Here is a 19,339-nt window from a genome sequence, read left to right as displayed (position 1 = left end):
CTTAGGTTGTCTTTGCAACTCCAGGGATGCTTCATGCTGGACAGTCCCTCCAGATCTTCAGGAAATGGGCAGGGAATGAAAAGAATATGGTAAGAAATTTTGCGATTGTGTGGGGCTATAGTCCAGAAATTTTAGACATGAACTGTATCTATTGCGGGATGAGAGAGGTCGGGAAATCTTTCCTTCATTTGTTGTTTCAACAGTTATCTGAACCTATCATCAGTTACTAATAACAACTGTCTGACTGACTTTTTAAAGCATAATTCAGAATTGTTTTTATAAATGGCACATTTGTGTTTGGGCCAACTCTGAGTCCTGAAATTAGTGAATATTGAGTCATTGGTTTCACTGGGGCCAGGATTCATCCCTGTTGCACAAGGATTCACCCTTTGTGTCCTTGGGGGGACAGATGCCACTCAGTCACAAAATCAGGGTTTAATTACCATGGATGAAGGTGACACATTCAGTTTTGAGGGCATATCTTATACTACAGACTTAAGTCAGCCTATGTCATATACTACATTGTGCTTCAATAAGGGGAAAAAACCTAGTACTGACTCCATATATGGTGCCTGTGATCTATGCGTGGGGATACATCAGTCATTTATTTCTGTGGAACCTGACTTAGGACCCAGGAAGGTGCCTCCTTATCAAGTATCCATGTAGGTCCTCTTTCACCAATGGAGCATTGGCTGTGGTATCGGTGTGGAACAAGATCATTTCTCACTCTGAAAGCCAGCCTGCTCTGCTGGGCTTGATAAAGACCTACATATCCAAGTGACAGAATTGTTGTGTGCTAATCTAGCCATGGCCAAGATCATTGAAACCCATATCCAAAATTCAGGTTGGAGAACATGGAACCACTTTTTTATTTACTGAATCTGTTAGAGGCCTTAATTTTGAAGGAATCCCATAAAACTTACTGATAGCCTGGCTTTAATAGTTGGCAGATGGTAGAGGAGAGAGAGAGAGGGATTCTCTGAGGAATTAACAAGGGTGCAGGTTTTGTAACTGTTAAAATGCGTTGCATTTTAGGCAGTAGACTTGGAAAGGATGAGTTATGCAAGATTTTGTGTTATGGAAATTAACTTTCAGCTGTGCTTCTCTCTTCTAAGCTGTCTAGAAACAACACTTGACTAGCAATAACCCCTAGAAGTGTGCCGATTTTAAGAAAAGCCATCTTACAATGTAATTTCAATGCTTGTGCCATGCTCAGATCTTTATCATACAAGATACCAAGGGTAAACTGAGCAGAACAGATTTGGTAGCTTATAAACAATGGAGCTGTGGTGTGCACATTGGGTAATTTGCCACCAGCATTGTACATGTGGATGTGTGGCTAGCTCTGTCTCAAGAAGACTATTCACTGTGGCACTGGTCAGCATGAAATACAGGTTGAACCTCTTCAATCCAGAATGCTCTCGTCCAGCTACATCCATAATCTGGCATGATTTTAGTTTGCCAGCCGACCACTTATCATGGGTGTCTCCAAGTTTCCCACGGGTCCATAAAGTTTGTTTCCAGCCACCAGTCCTGGCTCTTAATGTTCTGGGCTGTTCTTTATCTGTAATTTACCCATAAAAGTCTAAGAGCCCAGTAAGGAACGAAAGTGTTGCTAATGCTGCTAGACAATATTGACCTCTTGCAGTCCAGCAAATTCTCTCATCCGGCACCTTTCAGGCCCTGAGGTTGCCACATTAGAGAAGTTCACCCTGTCTTACATATTTGTCTGGATTCATTCTAGGTCATTATGCCAGGTTACTGTGTGCAAGGAACAGTGGGCCATAAGATCTTGAGTGGACAGCGGAAGCTAGAAATGGAAGGGCGACAAATAGTAAGTTAATTCTGAAAGCGCTCCACTGACTGCTAGGGGGACTTGCACAGTGCCCTCCCTTCTGTCCCTGCAAAAATTGCTCACCTGTCTTGATAAAGTGACATTTTAGCCAAAGCGACTGAATCAATTCCTTTACTTGTGCTAATAGTGATTTGCATTTTGCTGCTGTCCTTCCACCTGTGGACCCACAGCTGCAGTCAGCAGTTGACTGACAATTGCCCCATCTTTTACACCACTGAATCCTTGTAGGTATGCTGAGACTCTGACGGGTGTGTTCTTAATGGAAAAGTAAATCAGTTGCCTGTACCCAGTGAGGCAGCTGCCTCACAGACTTCTGTTGAATGGGATGCTGCACCTGGTAATTAAAATCCTTACAAGCTGCTTTATTTTGGGCTGCTATTGAATCCAGAAATATAAAGTCTGATCCTGCAAGGTCCTAACTGCTTTCTTGTTATGGGGCTGACTGCTCTCCAGCTGCCCTGAACTCCAGGATCTGTCTGTCTCAATTTGTCCCTCTCTCTGATGCAGGTTCCTGTCTCACTCCCCTTACATTTGGAGCCTGAGAGCTCTGGGTTAAGTGCTGTGAGGCTCGTAAGCTGTGAACAAGCCAAGCAAATGTTGATGGGGGTAATGTTTGTTTCTACCCCTTACTCCCTGCAGCTGGAGGTGAAGATGCAGGTAGAATACATGTCTTTTAGTGCCCATGCTGATGCCAAGGGCATAATGCAGCTGATTCGCCAGGCTGAGCCACGCAGTGTTCTTCTGGTCCATGGGGAAGCAAAGAAGATGGAGTTCCTGAAGCAGAAAATTGAACAGGAATTTCGTATGTAAGGGGTTGGTGGGGCTGTGGAGGAGGGAGGGGTAATAATGGAAGGAGGAAGGATTAAGTGTGTTTTTTATAGTTCATGTACTTTGGCCAGGACATGAAATTTGGTTGAATACTGTGTTTTGAGTGGCTCAGGAAGGGTGACTGTCCAGATTGCATGTTTTTGTAGTAAGCACCAGCTGCAGGTTTAATGATCTTTGGGGACCAGTCAGCTGCAGCTCAATCCAAGCAATGGAGAGTGTTTATTATATATGTGCTTGTATAGGTAGATATTTTTTTTTTCTGTAAGATGGTCCTGTAGGACTAGTAAACCAGCAGAGACTGTTGGGATAAAGTTCTTCCATGTTTATAATTCTGTACTGAGGATTTAAAACAGTAAACAAGAAGAGAGAAAAAATAGACCTTTTTAATTTTTTTAAAAGTAGCTGACATTAAGACTAGACAGAGTTGTGGATGTAAGTTCTGCTGCTGTCTTACTGCACAGGCTGTGATCTTGTCAGCTCTCGGCATTCTCCAAGACTCAGGCTGGGGGAGAGTTCTCCAACAGAAATCCAGGCTACTTCAGAGGTTTTCCTGGTGATTCAAAAAGCAGCATGGTTTCCTTTGTGAGAACCTGTGCTGTCTTCCTTGGGAGACATAAAGAAAAAATAAAAGCCTTGACTACTTGTGACTAATGTCCTAAGTTCCATGGGACCATCAGTAGGTGTGTTAACTCTGGTGTCCTGGCAAGACCCCCTTTAGAATAGAGGATCTGGCTATTGGAATTACCCCTTCAAGTTTCAGTTGACTTTGTTCTGGTCCCAAATATTAGCAACCTTCTGCAACTAAAAACTTGCCATGTTCGTCTCCAGCCATGAGTACAGTGATAGTTCCTGTCTAAAAAGTTCTTTGGGATTAGAAACTCTCTGTATGGACACTTCTCCAGTCCAGTTTGTTTTTAATACAGATGTGAACTGTTACATGCCTGCAAATGGAGAAACCATGACATTGTTCACCAGCCCCAATATACCAGTGGACATTTCCCTTGGATTACTGAAGAGAGAGACTACTATAGGTAATCAACCAGTTAACAGCAGCTTTCCCTCTTTGGGCAGAGCAATTATGTTACATGTTAAGTTTTTATTGCTGAAGGCTAAGGTTATGAATGGATGTGTAAGAAGAGGATGTTGTGGGTACATTACCTGTCATATAATGGAGTTTCATTACTGCTTGTTTTGAGAGAGGCTTCCACTGCGAAGAAGTGGATTTGACCTGCTGGTTTATCCCCATTCATAGTGTATTCACTGTTGTTTTTAAAAGCCCCATCCTTTATAGTTGGAGACCAAATGAGGCTGCTGTGCTATTCATCACGAGTGCACCCTGCAGAAAGATTACACATCAATTTGCTTAATGGATAAAAACAATATGTTTCAGTGGGTCAGCTCCGACCCCATTGGAATTATAAAATAACCTGGTTTTAACCTCCTGCCCCAATGTCTACCCAAAACCAGGAAGCAATATGTGCTTCAAGGTTGAAAGAGTGAATTTTGCTGGATGTGATTTGCCACATCCCTCTGCAGTTGCTAGGTGGCTTAATTACTTTTTTTAAGGGTTACTGCCCAGGTTGTAAAACCATAGACTAAACCTGCTGCATTTCAGTTGAGGGGTTGGCTGTCCAGACACTCTGCTCACCAAGGCAGTGCAGTCTTTTAGATCCCAAAGTATTGGACTACATTGTTTTGAAAGGTGCTAGATGAGCACAAGTCCATTAATGATTTTGCTCTTCTCTTCTGCTGGTCCCACTCCAGGTCTCATGCCAGACTCCAAGAAGCCGAAACTCATGCATGGCACATTAATCATGAAAGATAATGTAAGTGAAAAGAAGATTATTCTAGTGCTTGTTTTGTGGTCTCTAATGGCACCAGCTACCATAAAGGTGTTGTGCTCAGTACTTGCTTCCTGGAAGCAGCTCAGCTATGACAGCTCCAGTGTCATGGGGCTGTGAAGGAAATCCAGTGTGTGAGAATTCCCAGCCTCTCAACCACCAGGACTGGTAGACATCAGACTGACCCAGAGACTTTGTACCCTGGTTCTGGAAGCAGACACTGGAGACAACTGACCAATTCACAGAGCCACTTCCAGTAAAGTCCCGCATTTAGCCTGCGGAAGTACTGGCATGCTTTGGACTTCTGCTGTTGTGCTATGGATGCAACTGCCTTATGGTCCAAGTTGAGATATTTTAGCTTTACCCTGATGGCTGTAGTCTAATACAGTATACTTTATTATCCAGAGTAGATGGAGAATGGAGGATTCCAGTTAATCACATTTTCTGGTTAACAGAGGTATACCTACTGGTCAGAATTTTTCACACATTACATGTAGTTGGCAATTTGAAGACACAGGATGCTTAACACTAACTATGCATGTACATGTAACTTTATTCTGCTTTCACACACAGCATTAATGACCAATCACAAATGTACAAAGATTCCTTTGATCTCCCTACTCTGACCTCTATGTGAACTATACATGCCATTTTCTCTTGCTGCTAGTTAAATGTGCCATATATCACCCCATAAGCTAATCTTTATATGCTAGAACCAGAAATGCATTCTGGATAATTTTTTTCTGGCTAGTATGGGGGGGAAAAATGCATACTGCCATTTGTGAACTTTTCCGGTTAACCAAGTATTCTGGTTAGTAAAGATGGGGATAACAAAGAGTATACTGTAACTTACTCCGGTTGTACGGGGGGATTGTGCCAACTTTCCTCCATAGAGCAGCTGTGCTTTAAGGCTGTTTTGGAAAATGGGGAATGTATGACAGATGTGTATCTCTAGCTGGATAGAAACCTCTCTTTATGTAACTAGATGTATGTGTACACAGATCTAGCTAGCTGTTGTTTGGGGTACTGCCCACAGGGTGATAGGGATGGTCTGCACCCTGAGGAAATCGATGGCTGCCCTGTAGCTTTCTGTAGAAATCTGCCTGATAATGAAAACACACTCTGGAACAATGCGAACAGCAACTGATTAATAGTCTCCCCTGCCTCATTTTTCCACCCCCTGCTTTCTTTTGGCAGAGCTTCCGCTTGGTCTCTCCTGAGCAGGCACTGAAGGAACTGGGGCTTGGAGAGCATCAGCTGCGTTTTACCTGCCGGGTCCACATTCAGGATCCTCGTAAGGAGCATGAGATGGTGCTTCGAGTCTATAATCACCTCAAGGGGTAAGTGTGCCGCAGGCTTCCGCTGCTGCTGCTCCTCCAAGGGCAGCATTACTGTTCCAAACTAGCTGTGTAGTTGGGGATGGTACTAGAGACAAACTGTTTGGAGAGATTCTAGGGACTAAAGTGTACAGATTCTTCTCCTCCAGGCTGCTGGCCCAGCCTCTGAGGAGTGGTTTGTGCAGACAAGTAGGAACCAGAGTTAAACTTCATGATCTCATGCATCGTTTTGAGATGGGTCAGAATTCAAGCCCTATAAGACCGTGTAACTTTTCTAATGATTTAATATAACAAAGTATATTCAGGCTTTGAGTAAGTCCTGTTCTGCCCTCCTTGACTGGTGGATATTGGTGACAACCACCATTTCCTGTAGGCTGTTCGATGGCCATCCATGACAGATCCAGATGCCAGCCAGCTGATTAGCAGAGTGCCCACAGCCAGCAGCTTGTGTTTCTATTGGTGGTGCACAGCAGTACATGCAACAAAATGTATTGCACACATTGGTGTGGGGGGAGAGGGGATGGGAATTAAAGGGAACGTTGGTTCAAATTGCATCCTGGGAGTAGCAACATCATTTCAGGGGGTGGGAGGTGCAGAGGAGGAACAGTTCAAGAATGTCGAGTGTGCCTTATGTCTTCCTAGAGTCCTGAAAGATTATTCTGTTCAGCATCTCCCTGATGGTTCTATCATGGTAGAGTCCATTCTGATCCAAGCCACAGCACAGTCAGAAGACCAAGGAACCAAAGTTTTGCTGGTGTCATGGACATACCAGGTAAGAGCAGACTTCATGTCACAAGGCACGCATTCCCACAGTGGCTCGGGTTAGCTCTGTTCTAACACGGGCCTCTGCTGTGGGTTGCAATTGGAAGGATCAGTTTCCTGAAAACGTGGGTTATTGAAAGGAAGGAGCTGAAAAGAGTTTTGTTTGGAAAGTCTGGCATATGCCACTTAGCTGCAGTGCAGGCATAGCCTGTGAGGTGGGCACTGAAAACGACTATTGTTTGTTTTTTTTTAGGGTGGCAGCTGGTGTTATTTTTGGCTACTAGTAGCATCCTAGCCCTGGCTGGCAGCAGTAAGATGCAATTGGTAGTGTACTGGTAGTAGAAGGAAGGTTTTCATGGGAGTTATATGAAATGCAGGTTGAACCCCTCTCATCAGGCATCCTAGGGCCTTGACTGGTGCTGATCCAGAGAATTTGCCAGGCCGTGGAAGGTCAGTATTGTCTAGCAGCATTACCAACCCTTCCAGTGCTTACTGGGGTCTTAGAAGACATGGAGGGGAAATTTAGAGCCAAATAATAGCACAGAAGGCTAAGAGGCAAACCTTAAACAAAGTTTGGACACTGTGAACAAACTTTATGGGACTGTGGGAAACTTGGTCACATACTAACTGGCTGTCTAGCTAACTCAAATCATGCTGAAATACAGATGTTGCCAGATGAGAGTTCCGGATTAGAGAGGCTCAACCCATATTTGTGTTTGACTAGCATACACAAACCAACAATCTCAAACTTGCTGATTAAGAAAAAAGCTTGCTCCAGCAGAGTCATTGGTTTTTAACTTTTATTCATGAAGTTCTCCTCCTCCAGTGCCTAGGTCTTGCAGGTTTTAAAAGAATTTTCTTTATCAGGGAAATGTTTTCTTAGGAGCAAAACAGAAAATCAGTAGTCTTAAGACAAGAGACATCTGTTGTCGGGGGGCGGGGTGTGTGTGTCACAATTTGTTACCGCTAAGTCTGATTTTTGGATGGAAAAAAACTCCATGTATCAAACAATCAGAAATGGGTTTAACCCAAACAGTTCTGAAACACTCCTAATGTTTGGGTCTGGGTTTTTGGTTGAAATAGCAAGTTCTGATTTGCTGCTGTAAATGAGTGTGGAGTGGGGTATTGCCACCTGACTGATTTCTGTGTATAGGATGAAGAACTGGGCAGCTATCTGACCTCCCTATTGAAAAAGGGACTACCACCCACTACAGCTTGAGTGATGCAGCAGTGGGGAGAATGGAACATCAGAAGTCTTCTGTGTACACCTTTGTGTTTTTTTAAGTTATCCAGAGCATGTAAATACTTTGTTTTTTTTTTTTTAAAATAAATAGTATCTTGTGTAAAATAACCTGCAATAGTGTGTTAAACTAGTCAGATGCAATTTTGCTGGGGCAGCTCTATCTTTCACTGGCTTCACAAATATCAATTACTGTGCAAGCTGTTTGCATCAGGTTACTTGGAGCAGCTTTGCCCCCTGTTCCTTGTAGGGCAAAGTAGGCGATTTTCAAAGTCTTTCCATTCACATTTATTTTGTCCATTTTAAAAAAAAACAGTCTGGCAGTATTTTGCTTTTTTTTCATTAAATTAACATATCAGCCCTTCATGAGAAGATGCTTTTTCTTCAACATTTTAATTCATTTATCCACCCTTGATGCCTGTGCACAAAAGGATTCAACTATTCTGTTGCTTCTCTGTTGAACACAGGGTTAGCACTTAAAAGCAGGCTTGAGGGATTAAAACTACGTGATTAAACTATGCGTAATATTTTAAGAAGTTACTCCGTTATCTATTATGGCATATGCATGGATGTTTTTGAATGCTAGCTGAGGACCATCAACTTGAAGCTATGGTTCTGTGTTTCGAAGAGGCCTCTATTATTAAGAGACAAAGTCCACCCACAGAGAAAAAGCAAAGCTAACTAACTTTCACGGTGTTGAATTCATAAAGTACTACACCCCCTTTGCAGGAGCTTAGTTTATTCCCATTTTACAGTGCAGAAGAGCTTCAGTAACGTGCCAAGATCCTGCAGAGCAACTGGGATCAGACACTTGACAAGACTGTCTCGATGGCCATTAAAATAAAGGCGATCTAAGAAAGTTGGGAAAAAGAAATGAGTCACTTCAGTCTTTGGTATACCAATCTTGCTAAAGGTCCATTAGTGCTAAAAATTCATGTTTGATTTAGGAATATTAAAGACAAATTATGTCTGTACACAGACTGAAACTGCTCTCCTTCTGCAAGGATATTTTAAATAGCAGAAAGCCAGCTGTTCACTTTACTTTGGAAATCAGCCTAAAATGTCACCATATGTCCTTGACGCTCTTCAGTGTTTGGTTAGAATCACAGAACTCTAGAACTGGAAGGGACCTCGAGAGGTCGTCAAGTCCAGTTGCTGCCCTTGCAGCAGGGCCAAGCAACATCTAGACCATCTCTGGTAGGTGTCTGTCTAACCTGCTCTTAAATATCTTCAGTGGTGGAGATTCCACATCCTCCCTGAGCAATTTTTCTATGTTTAACAATCTTGAAAACAGTGATGCACAACCTTAAAAACTAAAGTCCTGTTTATCCACAACAGAGGTACCCCAAAGCTGGTGGAGAAGGAGGGATCTGTTGTCCTTATTGCCAATTAACAGACTTTTGGGGGTGACTTCGGGGTGGTAACAGACTGTGGTGGTATAGGCAGTGGACTCACACCAACAAATTAATTGTCCCTCTCCTGCAGCCCCTTGCATCATCAGACTCTGACCTCAAGCTGTTACCTGAATATTACTCCTCAAAGTTCATTGGGATTTGAAACAGGAACTTATAGGCTAGTAACTTTCTGACCTTGTTTTAAAAAAGGCAATTCATTCCACTGCTGTGGTGTTGGTGTCTCTGCTGCCTTGCATTTCTGAGGAGAACGGCCACTAAATTTACCATCACAGATGGTGTAAACCTTGGTTCTGGATCTTAGCTTGAAGCCAAGGTGCCACGGCTTGCTGGAAGACGTGTAGTAGTACAGGATGGGGTTCAGGCAGCAGTTGAAACTGACCAGTGCCAAAGTGATGCGGCGCATTTTGTAAATTAAGTGGGTAAACAGGTAACTCTGAATGACCTGGACCCTCATCAGGAAATGGAGCAGGTGAGTGAGATGATAAGGGAGGAAGCATAGGGTGCAGATGAGCAGGATCATGTAGATGGTCCTCAAGGCCTTCCTCTTGTGAATGCTGCGTTTGGTCTGGGCGATCCGCCTGGCAACGAGAGGGTAGCAGATGAGGATGAGGGCGAAGGGGATGATGAAGCCAAACACCAAGGCACAGATGTTGTAGGGCATCATGCGGTGGGTCCAGCTGGTCAGCGAAAAGTTCTCAAAGCAAGCTGTCGTGTTGCCTGGACCACTGTTGTGGAGGGGCCCTCCGAGGACAAGCGGGATCATGACGCTTGCAGCAGCAAGCCAAAGGATTGTGACCACGATCGTGTAATGGGTGACTCTGATCCTGATGTAGGTGAAGGGGTGCAGCACTGCAATATAACGATCCATGCTAATGCAGGTGAAGAAGGCAATGCTCAGGTAGATGTTGATATAGTACAAGGTGCCAGTGATCCTACAAGCCATGTCCCCAAAGATCCAATTATTCTGGTTCAGGTGGTAATGGATTTTAAAGGGCAAAATGCAAACAAACAAGGTGTCTACTACTGCCAGGTTGATGAGGTATAGGTGAGAATGAGAGGTGTGCTTGACCTTGCAGCTCAACAGGTAGAGAGCGAAGACATTTTCTATCAGGCCCAGTACAAAGACAATGCTGTAGATGATAGAGAAGAGATGGTACTGGAAGTCTGCTTCCAAATCGGCATCAACCGTTGTTGCATTAATATGTCCCATGGCTCTGGTATAGGAAGTGGTTCCCATGTTTTCTGTTGCAGGAGCTGTTCTGTAGGAATATCCAAGATGATGATCTTTGCAGGAGATGATAAAATGGAGAAAGCAGGCTTTTTACCTTCGATTAAAGTCCACAGCTCCAAGGAGCTCTCAGTCCTGGGGTGTTGGAGCTCCAGTTGGGCTGTTATATCAGCTGGTGGTTAAAATGTAGCTCAAGCTTCCGCATGCAACAAACCTAATTAAGTAAAAATAAGCATCAGTGTGGTGGGGAAAGAGCACTGTGCAAAATTACAAACAAAAGTATCTGCTACAGTAGGTGGAGATGAAGCAGCCACAGGCTCATTGACATTAAGGAGCAACTGGAGGATACCAATTACAGGAGTATAGCATATTTAAACACTTAAGGAGCAAATATGTGAGTCTGTTTGCAAACATCTAGCACCTAATAAGATAATAGCATGGATTTTGAAAGAACCCATAATGTCAGATTAACTTGGTAGATTTCTTGGATAGGACAATAAGCTTTGGGTAGGAGGGGTAGCAGTAGATATGGTAAAGCTAGACTTTAGTAAGGCATTGATACAGGCTTTCATGCCTAGCTCATAAATAAATTAGGGAAGAAAATAACCCGGATGGAGCTACTATTCGGTGGGTGCATAATTGTCTGGATAACTGTTCTCAGAGTAGTTATCAATGGTTTAGAGTTGTGGTGGAAGGGTTTCAGGAGTGGGGTTCTGCAGAATTCAGTTTTGGGACTGTTTTTTCCCAATCTCATCATTAATTTTAGACACTGGCATAGAGCATACACTTAAGAAGGGTCATACGCGGTCAGATCAAAGGACCATCTCGCCTCATGTCCTGTCTTCTAACAGAGGATAATGCCAGATGCCCCAGAGGGAGTGAACAGAATATATAATCTTCCAGTGATCCCTCTCTTGACATCCATGTCAAGCCTCTGGCAAGAGACTAGGGGAACCATTCCTACCCCTGCTGGGTAATAGCCATTGAAAGACCCAACCTCCATGAATTTATCTAGTTCTTTCATGAACCCTGTTAAAATCCTGGTCTTCACAGCATTGTTGGGCAAGGATTTCCACAGGCCTACCATATGCTGTGTGAAGAAAAACTTCCTTTTTTGTTTTAAATCTGCTAATCAATTTTATTTGGTGGCCCCTAGTTCTTATGGGAACAAGAAATACCTTTCCCTTATTCATGTTCTCCATACCAGTCATGATTTCATAGACTATCATATCCCCTGTTAGAGGAGAGAAGACTGTTATTCTCTGTCTCTTTTTTTTTATGATTCTTAACATTGTTTGCTTTTTCTCTTTTTTGACTGCTGCTGCACATTGAGTGGATGTTTTCAGAGAACTATCCACAGTGACTCCAAGATTTCTCTCTTAAGGGTAGCTAAATTAGTCTCCGTCATTTTACATGCAGAGTTGGGATTCTTTGCAATGTGTGTTACTTTGCACTTGTCAGTGAAAAATTTAATTTGCCATTTTGTTGCCCAATCACTTAGTTTTGTGAGATCAGTGAGATGGCGAAATCGGCAGTTAATCCTAAACTGCTCGTGCTAATTAAGAAGAAAGCAGACTGTGAAGAGCTGCAAAAAATCACCCACTCACTGTGCAGCAGCAGGCAGAGACTGTAAGCATGGTATTTCTTTCCCAGTTCATTTATTTGATAATATGGTAGAAAGTCAGCAAGTTTTCAGTAGTCATCTTCTGGGATATTTTTACATGTTTTTGTAAGTAAGTTGTTTTTAGGGGAAGCGTAACTTGGTGGCATACAGTACAAATCTGACTCCTGCAAAGGGTACAGTCATCTGGACAGGTTGAATGGCTCTTGTTTCAACACCTCAAATTACCCTAGCACCATATTTCTCAACTGGTGGTATGTGCACCCTTAGCAGGAGAACATCAGAAAAGTCAGGGGCCACTTATACTTTTATATTTTTAAAGGGGTACCTTATTAAATTGAGAAACACTGATCTAAGTAAATTAGAGTGGTGTGGGAATGCAAAGGATGCAAGCAAATTAAGTGAGTGGCAGGGTTTTGAACAGGCTGCAGAATTTGTCTAAAGGAAATCGGAGGAATTAAAATAGCAATTTTCATGGCCACTAATAAAACAGAGCAGACTGAGTCAGTCAGTAAGAAGCAGAGAGAGCCCCACGCAGGAAAATACAGGGTTTTTTGCCCCCCCACCCCCAAGTGACAACACCAATCCACTCAAGTTAAAGGAACAGCTCAAACACTTGCTGCTCAAGTTGGGTTGGCATGAAAACTGATTAGCCAAGGCACAAAATCTACTTGTTCAGCATTACCATGATGAAAACAGAGGTTCTATTTGTTGTGAGTTCAGTTTTGGAAACATAACTATGCTAAAGCCACCAGCTACAGGGGCATCAGAGACTAGGTCTGCCCAAGTGAAAAAGGAGAGCAGTGACAAGTATGTTGGAAAGGCCCTTGAAAGGTCCTCAAATTCAGGCCTGAGTGCTCACATGGAAACATGTAACTTGATTTAAACACCCAGTTCCCTTAAAGGGAACCTGCTTTGGCTTAACTGTGGCAAAATGAGGAGCAAAGTGTGGTGAAATAACTCAGACTGTTCACCATCACAGACTTTTTACAACCATTTTGGCATCTCAGAAAATGCAGGCAATAAGTAAATCCAAGTCAAAAGGGCTCCCCGCATTTCAAAAGCCCCTTCTTCCTATAACCATCCTGACAATTAAGAAGTTTTTTCTAATGTCCAATTTAAGGCTTCCTTCCTGCAGTTTAAGCCTATTGCTCCTTGTCCTATCCTCAGAGGTCAAGGTGATCAATTTTTCTCCCTCCTTATACTTCTTGTGGGTACTTGTAAATTGCTATCATGTCCCCTCTGTCTTCTCACTACTGAGAGTTTCATTTGCCAGGTTCTCCCGGGAGCAGCGTTTCTGGCTTGCAAACCCAGGGCCGTAGAAGAAAAAGATTTGTTTGATTGGAAAAGAAATTTCCATTGTTATTAATGGAAACGTTTGTTACTTACAGGGTAAGGACTTGGTGCTACAAAATTTGAATTTTGGGTCAACTGTGGTGTGACATCCTCCCTGTTAAAACACTGGGCATACACACATTCCCAGTGTCCAGGTATAGTGTCCTATGCAGATTACAGCCAACTGGAAGGGATTAGGAACATAACAAGCTCCCCCTCCCCCAAAAAGTAATCTGGTAGATCATTTACAAACATCTACAAATGGTTGTTACTAAACTAATTCACCCTAATAAGGTGGAGGGGACTTTCCAACATGTATTATACATGTTTGTATTCCCTCCAGGGTTGAACAGGTTAAATCATTTTATGTTTGAAGGGGTTGGTGCACTACCCTCTCTTCTGAATGCTGTACTGTACTGACCAACTACTGCTGGATCCTCTGGCTGGTTTAGCAGCATTGGTAGGCTATTGGACGTAGTGATAGGGTTTCAGGTTTACCATGAGTTGGGAAACAAGTTAGCAGCTGTGGGTTTGGGGTAGGCTGGGTGGGGGGGGTTTACAAAAGTTCTAGCCCCCTAAAAATAATTTTAGAGCCTGCACTTGTAGGTGGCTCAAGGGACAGCCAGCCAGCACTGCCAATCACCTTCCTGCTGCGCCAGGTGCCATCTCATTATAGATAAAGAAAAGTAAATAACAGGAACAAACTCACCCACCAGTCTGAGCCCTTGTAGCTTCCTCAAAAACACATCCACCACCCTGGTTCCTCTAGAGACTTCATGAGGCAGTTGCTTGCTACTGAGTTCTCCTCCTGGAAGGGTAGCACCAGAACAAACCTTGCAAAGCACACAGCAAAACCCTCCCACTCTGCTCTGTAGAGACAAACCACAGGAAGTGAAGAGCTACGCTGAAAGCTCCTGCAAACGCTTGAAACGGGTCGGCAGGTGGACAGAGCAGTTCACATCCTGCCCAGCATGTGTCAAGTGAAATGTCAAGTAGAGGAGTTTTAATTTTGCTAGTCAGTGAAAGGCAGGCATTGCACGCATTAGTGAGTGAAAGTAGTCACTTTGTGTGCACTAGCAAGTGAAAGGCAATCTCCTGTGTTCATTCACAACTGTGACAGCTACATGAGCTGCTACCCAGCCCTAGGCCTCCCCTCAGCAGAACATGCCAGTTGCTTCCAACCCATAAATCAGTACTTAACCTTAGCCTGAGCTTAACTCAGACTTATTTCACTTGTGGTTTTATCTGTATTTTAACCAATGCATTTCCTTGTAAGAACTGGCAAAGACATGGCAAGATTCAGGCTTCTGGGACACTCCTTTCTAGGGAAGCAGGTGCCCAAATTCGATCTACACGCCAGACTTTCTGTGCCTAGATGGCATTCAGATACCTGGGTGAGTCCTGCTTGCCCAGAGTAATATGACAGCTGGTCTCTTAACTGTTCTGCAATACAGACAGTCTCTACAGTAACAAAATGGTGTGCCTTAAGCCTGCACAAGTAGGTGGGTGAAGCAGTAGGCGCCATCCCCCCGAGACACCAACATTAACCTTCCCAGGTGGGTGGAAGGTATTGTGTGGTATGTCTCATGTCTCTTGTGAGCTGCTAGTGGCACTGTTAGTGCTAAACATGCAGCTCCCAACTTACCCATGTGCAACTGGGATCAGAAACAAGGAAGTGACTGAGTAGGACCCACCTGCTGTGCCACCTGCTGTGCATGAAGGGAGAGAATGAGGTGAAAAATTCTTACCTCTTGTTCAGGGTTGCCTGTAAACCAAGCACTTGGGTGGGATTCAGGTGCTGCCCAGCTGATTAGCAGAGAGCCTGTGCCTGGCAGCGTGTGTTGCTATTGCTGGTGCACCTCTGCACATGCCTTGGTGTGCATAAAATTTATTCTGCATGTGGAAAAAAATGAAAGGGAACGCTGTTCTCCTTCAGTTGGTGGAAGGAGGGAATTCACTGGCAATCTGCTCCCAGCAGTAACGGTATGGGGATGAAAGACTGTATTTCACCATTGTGAACTCACAACTCCAGCTGTCAAAGAGCTAATGCACATTGCACTGATTTTGCAACTAAATCTCAAATAGGATTTTTTTCAGGGAGGTCATTGGGGACAGCAGTCCAACTCCAGTAACAAACGCACCTTCTTACTGAGACGGCAGACTGCAGGGCTCTTAACACCAGCTCTGCAGTCAAGAAGGCAGCTTGTTGCAGGGTCTTGACAGTTTAATTACCCTTCCTGCATAATATCACAAGCTGCCACCACCCCTACCTCAAAAGCAAAGGTTTCAGCCTCCAGGAACCGAGACAATTTGTGGCATAAGCAGAGACTAGGCAGGTCCAAAATGCACTGATCCCTGGAGTCGCTGCACGGCAAGAAAATGAGTGAGTGACTCACACAGCAAATGAAGGCAGTGGTGGGGAACCCACAGAATTTACCAATCTGACCCTCTCTCTCTCTCCCTCTGCCCAGTTGCACTGGTCTGTCTCAATAATTGCAACACAGGCATGTGGGGGCAGGGAGGGTAATTACTCAATATTGACATTGGCCACCTTAAAGGTGCATTAAGCATGATAGTTGCACCAGGTCCCAGCCAAGCATTAGCGTTTGACTGAACGAGACACTTGCTTCCTTCTGAGAATGCCCCGAAGGTGCTGTGGTTGGTCATTTGCTGAGCCGGGCACCCAGCCGTAAGACACCACAAAACCTTTCAACGAGGTAAACCAAGAGACAGGCCCGAGTGGCTGTTACACAAACATAACTCCGCTTTCAGTCACTTTGTGGCGTGCTTTTTGCCACAAAGATGAGCTGTTACGTAAGTCCAGCAAAGCAGGTCAGCCCAGGGGTCAGCAATCAAAATAGCAAGAAGAGCCTTTTTTACAATCTGGTTAAAAGGGGCAAATCATACTTTTTGTAGCCCCGAACAGTGCCCACACAATAAGCTGTTACGCAATATGTTTACCTTAGGCTGTTCACAAACTTTTTGGACCTGCCTAGGTCCTCAGACTTCACGTGTGGTTGTACCACTGTCTTCCTGACGGTCGCTCCTGAACACACTCTCTGGAGGATGCGCTGAACTATTTTGTTTTTGAAATCAATGCACAGCTTCACTACCACTTTGCTAAAACACTCATTTATATAGCTGCCATCCCTGAAGGGCTTGCCTCATTCACGAGCCCGTGTGTTGCCACAAAGCTAGCCGTGGTTATGCTAGTTGGTGAGCTCACCCATTTAGCAGCTGTGTTCTTTCCTTGCTCTGCTTTGCGCAGTGTGGCCTTTTTTTCAGGGATCTCCAGCCGGCACTGTTTGGCTAAAGTAGTGTGTTTTTTTTGTTTTGAGAAACTGCCTCTCGAGTGTGCGGGGTTTTTTTTTTTTTGTTGTTGGCGAGTTTCTCATTGCAAACGATACACAAAGGGAGCCCAGCTGAACTTGATATAAATGTGAAGGATTGGGTACATTCATTTTTGAAATTCCGTTTTCATCTTCAATGGTTCTCTTTTCTGATGCCATTCCAACCCCACTTCAGTTCTTCCAGTTTTACTTTGTGTTTTAATTTCAGTATTCTGTCTTAAAAATGCATATTGCCTTTCACAGCAGGACTGCCACAAGCTTCCTTTTCAAAACTCAAGACTTTATGAACAACTTAATCAAACCACAAATACAGTATCATAGCTCACAATGCACTGCACATATTAAAGGGGGAGTTAGCAAGTAGTGCAAGCGCACATATCGTTTGCTACTTAGACATGCACTGTTCATTGTTGAGCTTTTAAACGTTCACTGTTTCTCAAAAATAATCAGGAGGGATTTTTTTTTTTTTTTTTTTTTTTTTTTTTAAAGCTTTGCAATTATAGTGTTGAGAGCCACAAAGCCACAGGGGCAGCCTCAAGCTCAGATTTTTTTTTTTTTTTTTTTTTGTGGCACCTAGCAACCTCAATCCTCAACACATGTTCCCTGTAAGCTGAGCACTTGGGCAGCCTCCCAGCACAGATTCAGCTAATACCCAGCTGATTAGCAGAGCACCTCCAGCTGGCAGCATGTTGCTACGGGTGGTGCACATCCGCACATGCCTTGGTGCACATAACATAATTTATGTGTCCCATGGAGGGGAAAAAAAATTAGAGGGCACACTGCTCAACACACCTGAAAATCAGGTGGGCAGGACACACCTGCCTGCATCGGGGCAGCTGCAGAGGCTCATGTGTGACAGAGAGGTAATTTGGTGCCATGCATGAATCAGGCTCATTAAGGCACAATGTGCTGTGGAGCAGATCAGTGCTAGCGATAAAATAGGCAACGTTTAAGGGTTTAAGTGCCCTCCCCCCCAAAAAAAAACAAAAAACAAACTGTTCCTATTTTGTTTTACTAATGGCACCTTACGCCACGTAGGTTTTGGCACTGATAGGAGCATAAAAATAAGCCACAGCACCAGCTCACATGCTGAAGCGAGTCCAGAGTAAGCTGGCATCTGCTCTGCCTCCCACTTCAGCAACACACAGCTTCTGCCACAATTTGGTCTGCTGGGCAGTTGACAGTGGGCGCTCAGGGCTGACAGGAGGCATCCATAATGATCAGCAGTTGGGCTACCCTGCTGTTCACCCTGGGCAGCCAGGGAGCCCATTGTCAGGCCCACTCTCTTAATCATTAGCATACAACGGCAGCAAAACACACATAACATAGGAATCAAGTGTGTCTGTTGTGCTGGCAAATTTTTGTTTTGTCCACAAATACACCGTTGCTGGCTTTTCCAACCCAGCACAATTACTGAAGGGCTGGTTTTGCTTGGCCTTGTCTTGTCTGCCACCCGCCTGCACTGGTTTGACCCGTGGCCCATGAGCTGAGTGAAGCCTTAATGATACACTAGCGGCCCTGTCAGTGTGTTGCTTGCAAACAGATGTTGGGCTGGAAGAAAGTTCAAGCCAGAAACCTCTTGTAATACACATCCAGCGTGTCTGGTTGGGCCCCCACGCTGGCCCGGAGAGGGGCTGGGGCTGTAGCAGTGCTGGGGTGGGCGTGGGGGCTGCCACTGGGGATCTGGGCCAGGCCCGGTGGTGGCTGGGGGAGGAGGGGGCTGATCTAGAGTTGGGGGGGGGGGGGGGGGGCCAGGCCTGGCCTGGGTGCGGGGAGGGGCTGGCCCTGTGAACAGGAGCTCTGTCAGGGTGCTGGGATGGGCTCTGAACTGCTCAGGGGTGGGGCTGGAGCTGGCATTGTGCTAGGTGGGGGGGCTCACACTTTGCAGGGGGAGGGGGGGGATTTACTGGGGCTGGGCCAGGTCCTGCACTAGTTGAGAGGGGGCCTGGGGGGGGTGGGCAGCGCAGTATTGGGGGGTGGGAGATGGAAAATATGGTAGAACCTTGTCCTGACAGACAGACCCAGCAAACCTCAGACGTGTGATATATAATTGGCTGGCGCTCGCTTGCTGTTCTGCAAATGGTGAGGGCCTACAGAGGCAGCGGAAGCAGTAGGGGGGGTGTTGCTCTGGTCGAACCCCATTCTCGGGCTGTGCCTTGAGAATATGATGCCCGGCCACACACACATGCCCCATCCCCGTTTGGTGGTGGAGACCAAGGCGAGGGGGGATCCCTGAATGCACAGCCCGTGCATTGACCCAAGTAGCTTAACATCTACAAACCAATCAGCTGTGCCCCACAGTTACCTCTCCTGCCCCCTGGGCAGCCTCTGGGCACGTGAACAAATGCCGTGGAGCCATTTCTAGCCACACGCAATGGGGTTTATTGAGACCCAGCCATGTCCAGCGTACAAAGACCTCTGGATATCTCCACCGCATGCCCTCCCCCTGCCCCAGCTCGGCTGTTCCAGGCCCGGCTGCCCCTCTCCCAGAGCTGCTACGTTGCTGTATTATCTTCGGTCACCACAT

The 19,339-nt window shown here is 44.9% G+C and overlaps 3 protein-coding genes across 12 annotated transcripts in view; 1 reads left to right on the top strand and 2 right to left on the bottom strand.

The window, feature by feature from the left end:
• The window catches only part of INTS11 (integrator complex subunit 11), a 26,114-nt gene extending 18,145 nt beyond the window's left edge, over positions 1–7,969 (top strand). For 5 of the 6 annotated variants that reach the window (XM_074975977.1, XM_074975975.1, XM_074975976.1 and 2 more), the window contains exons 11-18: positions 6–89; positions 1,745–1,834; positions 2,495–2,657; positions 3,607–3,714; positions 4,448–4,509; positions 5,722–5,864; positions 6,504–6,633; positions 7,777–7,969. In XM_074975977.1, the coding sequence (XP_074832078.1) occupies positions 6–89; positions 1,745–1,834; positions 2,495–2,657; positions 3,607–3,714; positions 4,448–4,509; positions 5,722–5,864; positions 6,504–6,633; positions 7,777–7,842 (846 nt within the window). In that variant the 3' untranslated portion in view covers positions 7,843–7,969. Of the gene's footprint in view, positions 1–5; positions 90–1,744; positions 1,835–2,494; positions 2,658–3,606; positions 3,715–4,447; positions 4,510–5,721; positions 5,865–6,503; positions 6,634–6,876; positions 7,074–7,776 lie in introns of all 6 variants that reach the window. The other variant, XR_012642390.1, reaches the window with a different exon arrangement.
• LOC142001081 (lysophosphatidic acid receptor 6-like) lies at positions 2,718–19,218 on the bottom strand. Of its 5 annotated transcripts, none has more exons than XM_074975984.1 (4): positions 14,172–18,323; positions 9,453–10,720; positions 3,842–4,019; positions 2,718–3,286 (listed from the first exon to the last, which is right to left on the bottom strand). In XM_074975984.1, exons 2-3 carry the CDS (start codon positions 10,513–10,515, stop codon positions 4,000–4,002), a joined length of 1,083 nt encoding a protein of 360 aa, XP_074832085.1. In that variant the 5' UTR covers positions 10,516–10,720; positions 14,172–18,323; the 3' UTR covers positions 2,718–3,286; positions 3,842–3,999. The 5 variants fall into 5 exon arrangements, with proteins under 5 accessions (XP_074832085.1, XP_074832086.1, XP_074832082.1 ...); XM_074975985.1 differs by having other exon boundaries at positions 2,718–3,282; XM_074975981.1 differs by lacking the exons at positions 2,718–3,286; positions 3,842–4,019; positions 14,172–18,323 and adding an exon at positions 19,118–19,218 and having other exon boundaries at positions 9,413–10,720.
• PUSL1 (pseudouridine synthase like 1) overlaps positions 19,207–19,339 on the bottom strand; it is a 74,663-nt gene continuing 74,530 nt past the window's right edge. Inside the window, exon 8 of the mRNA XM_074975986.1 lies at positions 19,207–19,339. Coding sequence (XP_074832087.1) covers positions 19,308–19,339 — 32 coding nt within the window. The 3' untranslated portion in view covers positions 19,207–19,307.

This window comes from Carettochelys insculpta, chromosome 23 (assembly GCF_033958435.1).
Source record: "Carettochelys insculpta isolate YL-2023 chromosome 23, ASM3395843v1, whole genome shotgun sequence".
NCBI lineage: Eukaryota > Metazoa > Chordata > Testudines > Carettochelyidae > Carettochelys > Carettochelys insculpta.
This window is presented reverse-complemented; position numbering and strand designations above follow the sequence as displayed.

What these genes read in the sequence shown, in the direction of transcription:
- LOC142001081 (XM_074975981.1), bottom strand. Translation starts at nt 10,515, where the DNA reads ATGGGAACCACTTCCTATACCAGAGCCATGGGACATATTAATGCAACA.